At 43.6% G+C, this 11,584-nt stretch overlaps 1 protein-coding gene across 1 annotated transcript in view; it reads right to left on the minus strand.

The window, feature by feature from the left end:
- Positions 1–5,877, minus strand: part of chga (chromogranin A) — a 12,186-nt gene extending 6,309 nt beyond the window's left edge. Inside the window, exons 1-5 of the mRNA XM_031581406.2 lie at positions 5,521–5,877; positions 5,066–5,109; positions 3,544–3,637; positions 2,011–2,079; positions 1,354–1,455 (exon numbers count right to left, since the gene is read on the minus strand). Of these exons, the coding sequence (XP_031437266.1) occupies positions 1,354–1,455; positions 2,011–2,079; positions 3,544–3,637; positions 5,066–5,109; positions 5,521–5,566 (355 nt within the window). The 5' untranslated portion in view covers positions 5,567–5,877. The remainder of the gene's footprint in view (positions 1–1,353; positions 1,456–2,010; positions 2,080–3,543; positions 3,638–5,065; positions 5,110–5,520) is intronic.
- Between the last annotated feature and the right edge of the window lie 5,707 nt (positions 5,878–11,584).

The raw sequence follows: 11,584 nt of genomic DNA on the forward strand, positions 1-11,584 counted from the left end.
CGTTGTGCCTTTTGGATTGGCTTTGGAGCGACTATCGCAGGCTCGACTGCACACTAATCTGTGCATGTATGTGAGAGAAGGAAAGACAGACAGACAGACAGACAGACAGAGATCTTTCATGCACTTGCAGATATTTTTCAGCATGTATGTGAGACAAGGAGAGCTAAATGGAGAGACAGACAGACAGACATACAGACAGACAGACAGACAGACAGACAGACAGACAGACAGACAGACAGACAGAGATCTTCTATGCCCTTGCAGATATTTTTCAGCATGTTCAGATATTTAATCCTGTCATAGACGCATGAAATGCAAAGGCAGACAGATTGTTTTCCCCCCAGGTTGACACTATTTCTCTGGCTAAACAAGAACAGGTGTGCTTGGCTGTAAAAGCACACTCTGTCTTTGGTCTGGGGGGCATAGTTTGGCCTGGGGGGCATAGTTTGGTCTGGGAGGCATAGTTTGGCCTGGGGGCATAGTTTGGTCTGGGGGGCATAGTTTGGCCTGGGGGCATAGTTTGGCCTGGGGGGCATAGTTTGGCCTGGGGGCATAGTTTGGCCTGGGGGGCATAGTTTGCCAGAGAAGTAAAGAGCATTTAAGTAAACAAATGTCTGCCATTTAGGTTTCAAATATCACACACGTCTTTGAGAGCTAGCTAGCGTCTGCTTCTGTTTCCTCTGGCTCTCAAGGACTCATTAACAGCATCTTTACTTACACACACACCACAGGATAATGATCCGCACAGGCACTTGTTTAAATTATACATGCTTTAGAAAAAACCTTTGTGCTTGATGATACTGGGAGAAATGAGCCGTCATGATTCTCATCCTGGCTGTCTGGCTGTATGTAGATTGTGTGCTGCGTTCACTATTCGCACAAGCATAGAGACATTCATTGGCAGCGGCACAAACACACACACACACACTTCCTCTGAATCCACTAGTTTCACGTCTGTGTGTCTGTCCCTTTCATCCTCCTCTCACCAACTATGAAAAACACTCGGTACTGATATGTGAGTTCATTTTCATATCAAAGATAAGCTCTTTTCCTCACTCTCTCTCAGACTCTAACACACTCTAGCTCTAATGCTGCCCCCCCCCTCTCTCTCTTTCTGCAAAGGCTCTTTATATTTCACCCAATTTGCTTCTCCTTCTGTGGATTCTTCACTTTCTCTTGTCACTACTGAAGCACACTCACACAGTTCACCCAGAGTGCTAACTCTCAGTTCAACACACCCCCACATGACACAGACACGCTGCCTCATGACTAGTCTGCGGTTCTGGCTGTCAATTAGACACTGATGATGATATTTTACAACCCCTGGTGTTGGGACAGATTATTGCAGCTCACCTGGATTTGCCTCCAGATCCTCAGGGGCATCCTGGGGTAGCTGGGTCACCTGACCTGTCATGGTTGTCTGGCCCTCTGTCAGCTGAGCTCTCTCATTGGCTCCTGATGAATGAGGAGAGAGCGTTGATTATGCTGTTATAGCCGTATCAGTGATATACTGTATTCAACCTTGAAGAACAGAACATTGTGAAATATGAGGTGCTATCACTTCCTATTAGTAGGAATGAAGTAGGAGGAAGGTCAGGTTCCAACAGAAATAACACCAGGGTGCTTCTGCTGCAACAGTTCATTCAGCCAACTGATTTCATTTTCAATTCCACCCAAAGAAAAAGTGTTGAGCCTCATCCTCATTCCACTCAACACAAGCGAGGACTCGGGGTCTCTGAACCTCAACTTTCCCGCTCTCATTAGACTGGCTCAAGCCGAGCTCCAATCCAATCAGGCCGTGTCTGCCGTATTAGAACAGTCGGAGCCAGACTCCCTCGGAAATTAGATTTCCCTCCACCAAAAGACTTTTCAGAGGCTTTCATCACCCAGGGGGTCTAACACGTAACGGTTCCCAGAAAACACAGTGAAGATTACCTCTGAATGCAATCAACTCTGTTGTGTCATTAATTCCTGTTTGACCTGACAGAAGTTATGAGTTCAAAGCCTCACCTTCTACAGCTATAGCTTGCAGCTCTTTCAGGAAGTTGCGATGACGTAGAATAGAAACCAATCGCTCATCTGCAAGAAAATGAGAAGAGAGGAAAGAGAGAGAGAGAGAGGGAGAGAGACAATAGGTAACAGGTCAATATTTTTCCTTCTCTTTTCTGAAACTTTGTGGGGGAAACATGAACACAATCCATAGCTGCCCATCTGTCATTATCAAGGACTCAGCGGTTCACTTCAGTCCTGGAGAGTTAATTGCCCTCAAATATACAGCCTCTCTCCACCAAACAATTAATCAGGGCGTTGAGAGTGTGAGAGAAAGAGAGAGAAAGAGAAAGAGTGAGAGAGAGAGAGTGTTTCCAGTAAATTACAGCCGAGTCGAGCGTTTCCCTTTCTGCTGACCCAGAAAGAGTGCAGAGTCAACGCTCACAGTCTTTCAGCACCGTTCGCTTCATCCACCCACACCCATCTCTTCTTTTACTGCCAAACTCTTCCCTCTATCTCTCCAGCATGCCCTTCTCTCTCTCTCTCTGTCCCTATCTCTCTCTCTCTCTCTCTCCCTCTCTCTCTGTCTCTCTGTCTCTCTCTCCCTCTCTCTCTCTCTCTCTTTCTCTCTCTCTCTCTCTCTCTCTCTCCCTCTCCCTCCCAGTCTTGCACTTCTCTTTCACCTAAGTGTTTGATTTCCACATGTGCCAGCTCCCCCTCAGTAACGCTACTCTGCTTCTGAACACAATCATTGATCACCGGTGTCTTTTTTTCAAAGAAACAGAGAACCGCAGCTAACAGGCAAAACATCTCAGTAAAAATATTTCACCAGCCTACTCTCCCCACCTCTGCATTCTCTCTCAGCACTTGCCAACTCCCCATTGTGCTCACACACCCCTGCATCAGTCCGGGATGGCCGCCCGCAGGCAAACATGCATCTCCTCTGACACACACACACACACACACAGTCCTGCTGACTGCTTGTTTTCACCCGGCGATGCTGTACTTCCACAGGGAGCCTGTGATGGCTGATGGGACACATCATGCTCCTTGTGTTCAATTACCACTTGTGCGTACGCCATGCCCTCCCAGCGAGGGTTGTTGCAGTACCAAGAGGGAAAGGACAAATGCCTGCCTGTTGTGTTTGTGTGTCCACCTGGTCAAGCTGTAGATGTGAAGCCAGGTCTCCACAGTGCAAGGCTGGCAGCCTTTTACCTGTGTCATTAAGCGCACCCCCCCCCCCGGTGCTGTAATGACCTCTACTTATGATGAGACAATCATTTGCAGTGCAACCCCACTGACTCCACTGGGAGAGGTACCCAGTTGTACCCACAATGCTGTGCAATGGAGCAGGACATGACAGCAAAGCACTGGGCATTATTCCACATGTATCAGCCTGAGTCCTGAGTCCTGATCCAGCCCAGATGAACTCAAGCTATCGGCATAGCAACACTCACTCTAACAACAAAAGACTGAACTGATATTTTATGAGGTTGCCAGAGATGAAGGGGGGTGGGGAAAGAGGGATTTAGGGGGGGGGGAGGTAGCACTCACCTGTCCTTAGAGTATCCAGGCAGTGCTGACTGACAGGCAAGGGGTGTGGCCTGGAAAGGGCATCAGCGATAACCTCCACAATGCACTTCATCACCTGTGAGGGGGGGGGGGTGGACAGGGCAAGGTGGTCACCAGGTGACAGGTACAGGTGCTGTATCAGCTGCATTAGCACAGGAGCTCAAATATGGCTACTCTTATATAGTAGAAAAGTGAAACAGCTAAAGGTGGGACTTGGTGTTTGTCACCAGAAAGTTCTCAGTATATGACTCAAAGTGATGTCGACTACAGTCAAACTTGCCCTTGCTAAGAGCCTGAACTCTCTTCACCATTTTTCTCTTGAGGAATTTGTCATCCTGGCATCCTGTTGCTGCTTTATTATTCAATGCAGCGTGTGTAGAACGACAGAGCTAATGGAGTAGGCTACCCCGATGTTGGTCACTGCAGGGCTTTGAAATTCCCTTTTCCCCCCTGAATGTTTAACAGGCTTATGTTATGTTGGAGGATCAGAGGGTCTAAAAGAAACTGAAATGAGACGTTTGTCACATTTGTGTTAGCACCTCTTCTTTTTCATGAGGGCAGCTGGTCAAACTGTCACACTTTGCACTCATTCCCAGTCAACCCAGTCACTCTGTGTATCTCTCAAATTAATGTCAGCACAAGTCAGTGTATCGGTCTCTCACACTGTACATCTATACTCAGGGTCCCATCTAGTGCATGTGAAATGGTACACATCATTCGAATAGAGGGGTCACACATTTGACATTCTGCTGCCATATCAGTCCATGGAGCTATTGATTTTCCTCAAAGTCATGTGGCTCATCTAATCCAAGCGCAACTTAATGCCTGCTAAAGTGCTTGGGAAAATGTTTATTGTTCTTGACGGACAGTTCAATTCGCATTGCAGCTGAGAGCTAAAAAAAATGTTTTAAATGGAATACAGCTGCAAATTTGTTTCATCTCAGTGCAGATCGTTATGACATAGGCCTACAGAGTTAATGGGAATTAACTGTTTTGTTTCTATAGACGGATTCAAGTTTTGCATTTGTAAATAAGGCTTTTTTGCGAAACAGCTTTACCGTCAGTATGCAATATTACTTTCTGACCGTCATGGTTCAGTAGTTTAGGCACTTGATTTGGATTGTCCTAATTTTGTTTTTCATATTTCTGCATTGTTCGTTTTCGTTGCAGTCTTGGAAGGACCTTGAATAGATGAAAAGCGTTAGAGCTAGAGGCTCGTCATTCTATCATGCTCGCGTGTTGAAGCAAAAACAGCACGAGAGCGCTCACCCTTGAGACAAGCTGTTATATCGGTCCGGTGGACCTACTGCTCGTGTTTCATACATTTATTCTTGCGTTTGATGTAGACTACGGCTTTAGCCCTTTTAATGTACCAAAACTGAGTCAAACTGTACGGAGTTAAAGCCCCAGTTTTTAAGACGTTTCAAGTCAAACTGAGAAAATAGCCTCGTGCTGTTTTTGTGTCGAGGTATGACTGCAAACTTCAAGGAATGGTCTGTCTTACCTGGATGTCCTCATTCTCCCCTTTAGGCACCGGTATTGGTGAAACTGTGGAGGGTGAAAGTGAATGTTCATTTAGGCTACATTAAACACAGAAAGCTGAAGAGGTATATTTACATGTCCAAAATCAAAAAGGTCTTATTCAGATACAGCTTTAAAATTAGATGTTCAAAACCTCAGCGTAGATATTTCCACGCATTCTCAGATAGCCGAACACTTCGAACAATATTTAAAAACGCTTTGGAAAATAACATAGCCCTATCAATAATTCAAATGATTTCTCTGTAACACGCATTATTTGTGGCGCTCAGCTTTTTTGACTATTATATTAACGCCGCACCTGGAGCTGTCCTTGGTCCTGAGCCAAAAGCAGCGCTTTTCCTCTTCACAAGTGATGCAAACGAGTATGATAATTGACCAAATGGTCAAGGCAAATCTTTCGGAATGTCTATCTCTTACCGTAATTCACCATGGCCATCAACACAAGGAATCCCGTCGTTATCATTGTAGCGTTGACAATAAGCTGCAGTCACCGATGAGCTGTGAAGCGTGACTACCTCTAACTTTGCTATGCTGGAACTGAGCGAGTGAACAGGGGAATGTATCATGGACGCATTCTCTACAAAACTTGGGTGTTCTGGTTGGTTCTGAGGCACAGGGTCTTCGAGTGCAGGAATAACGTGCCGCTACTCTGCCGGTGCTCTACAAGCTACTTACTGCAACAACACCTGCATTTTATAGGATGTGCAAGGGAGAGGAAATGACATCACCCCTCCCAGAGTGCTAGCAGAACACCTTTGCTTGAGATACAGAGTAAGGTGCGAGTGTGTGTGTGTGTGTGTGTGCGTGTGTGTGTCTGTGTGTATGTTTGAAGGGGAGTGCCTCTATAAAACAAACATAGAGTGATGCTGTTTCCCAATTTTTCAAGAGGAGGCAAATCCCCTCTGCAAATTTCATTTTGGAGTTGAACTATAACTATGTGTGAGGAACTCCTAAAGGAGGACCTCCACCAGTGGACACTGCATCACTGTTCACCTGCTTTTCCTCATGAGGTACGTGGCCTGATTACACCTGAGTTGGACCGCGATGGCAAACAAATGAGGGTATTAAACATCTACTGTTAAATTAACAACAAAAACGTATAGCTGTGATTAAAACACATACTTCTAGACTGCCAGTAAAGGTCAAGTTTATTTCAACTTATATCAGTAGACATTATATTATGTAACCTTGTTAAATGAATATAACTTAACGAAAACTGTATGGTAAATTGTTAAATGGTTTTGATAAGCACTCTAGTACCACAGGAGTGTTCGAACCACTGTCCAGTCTGTCAGTTTGTGTCCACGGGAGTGTTCGCCCCACTGTCCAGTCTGTCAGTTTGTGTCCACAGGATCTGCAGGACCTTCTATAAGGCATGACTGCTGCTACTTAGACTTCATTATATTACAGCGTCACTGGATTCAATCAGTGCTGTGATTGATAGTACACAGAGAGGCAGTTATGGCAGTTGTGAAAATGTATAGACACGGTAAGTATCCATCATAAATCACAAATCTAAAACACTCTGGGTACTGTAGACACAGACACAGGAAGGGAGTTAAATCACGCAGGCTGCTCCGATATGACAAAACATCTCACGTTCCTGCTGACATTTGGAAGCCATGCTATCATAGTGAGCAGGCAATTGTGTTGTGATTGGAAAAATCACTCTCCCCCTCTTTTTGAGCCATATAGCCTTGCATCAGTAACCAGATCATTGTGCAGGCACTCACACACACGTACTCAAGCCTGTCTCTGTGCTGGGACGTCGAAAGGAGACAAAGAGCATGTATGGTCCTCTGTAGGCTACCACTAGTATCTATTGTCTGAAAAGAATGGGTTGCTAGGACACCGCTTGTTAAAACGTAGGATATTACCTCAGCAATACTAGGCTCCCTCCGCTCGGTTTCCTAAACAAATAGAAAAATGTCACTTATGGACATGATGGGAAAATGTTGCGTGACTTAATAGGGTACCTTATTGTCTGTGTGGGGGGGGGGGTAAATGGGATAGCCAGATGAGTAGGTAGATTTGATATATGGATGGATGGATGATAGACAGATAGATGGATAGACAGATAGATTATTATTAGTTGTCTTTATCTTTTTCTCCCTCTGTCAAATAACCAAGTGAAGATCCATAAAAACATCGTCTTCAACACCTGTATGTGTTATGACAGTGTAAACAGAGGGCAATAAGGTCTGTAATAATGATAATGATTTCCTTTGCAATCGGACATGACATTCAAGCCCACGGAAGGACCACACTTGTTAAGTGCACGCAACCAGTGGACAGGTGATAACGCATGATGACGAATGGTCACTGAACTGAGTACTACATGTTTCATTTCCTCTCACCCTGTTGTGGTCTCCAATAGAATCACATGTCCTCTACCTGTCACTGGGTGATTTATGCACTGCTGGACACCGTTTCATTTCCACACCAGATTCTTTCACTTTCATGTCCTGAATTTATATATTTATATATACTAGCGGCTTATCACACGCTTGATCGGTGATGTAACACATATTAAAATGTGGTTAGGTGTTGAGTGGGTAGTCCAACTGATCTTGGCCTTTAAATACAGGATGTGTCAGAGAGTCATTCCGCAATCTGCGCTTCTGCAGAAAAGTACAAGAATCTGTGAGTCACCTCAGTTCTTTGCAGGAAGTGTCTGTCTGTAGATCTTTGTGGTTCATTGCAGACTTTCTGAATTGCAGTTGGCTTTCTTGAAAAGAGAATCATGAGTGACAATGGCCTCCTGTGTTTTTTCATAATTTTGCATACATAGTTTATTTCTTTCTTGTGGTAAACCATACTATAAGTGTGATTCAAACATTGTCTCACATTCTAAAACACTGTCTCACATTCTACTGTTCCAATCGTTTGAAGGTGACACCAGCATCACTTTGAAATCATACACCACAGTAAATATACTCAGTGATTGATTACTGGATTACTGATGAGTTGCAGTACGTCATGCAACTCTAAATATCAACTGTTCACTGTTTCTGTGTTATCACAAATGGGTTCACATGCTCTAACAACTAAATTGAATCAGTCTTGCACGGACATTGGCTTTAATTAAAAAGCTGAAATGAGAAGCAAGCCAGACAGTAGTTTGTGTGATTTTTTCCCCCCCTGTATCAAATTTCCTATTTCTTTATCAGCAAAGATTATAATCGCTGTGGCAATAAAGGGGATTTGCCATCACCCAGGAGTGCTGTTTGCCTGGTATCAAATGTGGCTATGGAGCTGTTTGCTAAAGCAGGGCTTTCAAAAGAGAGACAATAGTGCAAATGTCCCTGCCTAATATAGAAAGCACCTGCATATACAGAGAAGCAAAAATCTGAGCACACCTGCTTGAAACCAGGGCTTTCACATTGTCCTGGCTTTACACAGAGTAGCATGCTAAACGCTCATTCATTTATCACATGATAAAGGCACATCTATAAGTGCCCATCAGTGAGTCATCTATTTCCGTAAGAAGTGAAAGTACTGGTTGAATTACTTTAGACGGCATGGGCAGTCCTGGCCTGAATTATCACAGAACGTATGCACTCTAACTGCAGCTTATCAGCAAGCTGTGAATAGAATATTTCAAAAGCTCAATCGTCGGTCAGTAAGGCTAAATTCCATTTATGCATTAACTTTTGAGGTCTCTCTTTCGTTCTGTTTCACCAAAAAGGTTCCTGTGATTCCAGTGATTTGTATTTACTAGCTTCATGCAAACAACTTTTCTTTTTCAATATAACTGTCTTTAGGTGCTTGTTCGCAGACTTGTAGCCTCACAATGTCCATGTATAATCTTCTATAATCTTCATGAATGCTCGATTCTATAAACAATGAACTGGTCTCAGTCAGACAGATTTTTGAAAGGTTAAGTACAGTGAAGTACCTTCAGTTGTCTTTGATTGCCTAACAAGGCATATTTTGTGGTATGTTCTGTTCACATATCAAACAGGACCCATGCTTCCATGCTTATAATCAAGGACCCTCAACGGTTTAAAGCAGCAATATGTAGTTTTGTTCCAAAACTAGCAAGCTAACTACCTGAAACCTTGTAAACACCATCAATAGCTCAGTTGGCACTGATAGAAGCTTGCCCACACACTAACTGGTGTATTTTGGCAGTATAGCTTGCAATGTCATGCTGTGAAAGCTTTTCTTCCATTTTTGCAGGGTGTTCCAGTCCGTAACACAGAACTATAGGGCATATCCTGGATGGCTAGTGGGAAAGACACAGGTGTTTATCTGTCCTTCACATGACCATATGCTATCAAAATTAATTTGAGGATGGTACCAAAACTATCTGCCTATAAAAACATACCTCAAAAAGTGTCAAATAGTGTTACTTTACAGTATGGTCCTAATTTTTTGTAGGCTACATTTTGTAAGTCCATGTGCAGGACAGGCTTTTAATGTAATGGATCATTTCAAAATAACTTCCAAGCTTTTCATTGTCATTATAATAATAATAATAATAATAATGATAATAATAGTATATATTTATAATTATTGTTGTTGTTTTATTATTTACTGACTTCATGATTCCGTGCTTACCTGAGTGTTTTACGCAGTTTAATTTTCAATACAGAGAATTGCATAGTTTAGAATACAGGTAGGCCTGTACTGCTAGAAAACCTAGTTTCAAGCAGGTGTATACCTACTCACCAGAAGGCAAGACAGAGCACTGGAATGGAATCGCCAGAAGCCAACATAGCACAGGTTAGAAATGTTCCAATGGTGTCACAAATCTTACAGCTATCAAACATGAGACGTAAGAAATATTTGTTTTATTCTTTCAGTTGTTCCTGTATTTCCGGTGCAGGCTGATGAAAGTGGTTGCAGCCCCTTGTGTTTTTTGACGTGAAATGTCACCAGAGCTGAGGGACCAGTTTTCTGCAAGAGAAAGCCTGAAAGCACATCTCAGGTTGCATTTTCCAAATCCGGTTATCTCATTAGTCGGGGCACAGCGTGCCCTCAGTCCAGTTTACCTTTGCACAAACATTGCATTTAAAAGCCACACTATTGTCCTCTAATAGATTTTGACTACCTTCTGCCTCCAATTGCTTAATGAGTTTGAAAGCCTTGCCCCCTGGCGCCAGAAAAAGCTTGCGTAATTACTTTTCATCGCTAAACAAATTAAGACTATATCAGTCTAAATCTAACTTACACCTGGTCCCTGTCTAAACTCCAATTAGAACTTCCGCTTCCTGATCAAGATATTATGTTTGTGATGGTTCGAATGTCCCTGTAGCTATAGCGCAGGGACGCCACTAGATATTCATGGTTAGGGGGGCTAAGTAATCAGTGGGGTGGGACCGGGGGATCTATAAAGATCCTGTAAACTATACCCCACATTAAACTAGGCATCGTGCATGGTAACTTCTCTATTCGACTCGTAATAAAGAACATCTGAAAATGAGAGCTGGCTGAGAGCTGAACATGTCACCATAATTTTTATTTTTAGGTAGACTTTTTTACTTCAAGTAGCCTACTCGCTATAGCTGACGTAAAAATATGTATGATGACACAGACGGTTGCAGTTTGGTGATGCTAGCAATTCTAAGACGAGAGTAGCCTCAAGTATAGTGTTAAGAGTTCCTAGCGCGTTGCAAGCCATGGGAACACTACAGTTCGACTTCGAAGCCGCGAATTGTTTCTTGAATGACAATGATATCTGATAGCTTTAATTAAATGAAGCATATTTATTTGGGGGGGAGGGGGGGGGCTAGACTACTTTAAGGGGGGCAAAAGCACCCAAAGTAGGCCTAGCGACGCACCTGCTGTAGTGTGATGACCTTTCGCTGAGATTTACTGCATAGATATGATATGAAAAAGGAACAGTTTCCAAACTTGCAAAATCAAACGCACATCACATGTTATATGTATGTTAGACCAGACGGCTTCCCTAAACTAGCGACAACTGACTTCTCACCACGTGACAATATTCGCCATTTGTGGGGTAAAAGCAATGGCAATGACATCAGAAATGCAAAATCGACCTCTAGTGGTCACCACAGATATTACGGTTGTACGGAGTGAAAAAAAAGACCTTGACAGAAATATTTTACATCAAACAGTCAAAGCCTCGTTTCGGAAAGCACTTCAAAAACAGTCAGACAACAGTCAATTAGATTGTGTCCAGCTCTGGTTTGTCTCCAAAGCGTTAGAGACATGTCAGGGCCACGATGGCCCGGTGGAGGAGGTAGGTGAGGGGCAGGAGATGGCTGAGGATGGAAGCCTTCTGCGCACCGGAGGTTGTAATGTCTTCCGATGGGGTGGTCTGCCCATTCTCTACGGCACTGGGTTTGGTGAAGATGAAAGGGTGACCCTTCGCGTAGGAGAGGACAGAAACATCTCAGACAGGTTAGTATGAGCTCAGTGAGTGAGTATGAGACTGTAGATTGTGCTGTGTGCTGTAGGTGACAGAGACCGCTAGTATGAGCTCAGTGAGTGAGTATGAGTCTGTAAATTG

The sequence above is a fragment of the Clupea harengus genome, chromosome 15, assembly GCF_900700415.2.
Source record: "Clupea harengus chromosome 15, Ch_v2.0.2, whole genome shotgun sequence".
NCBI classification, from domain to species: Eukaryota; Metazoa; Chordata; class Actinopteri; order Clupeiformes; family Clupeidae; genus Clupea; species Clupea harengus.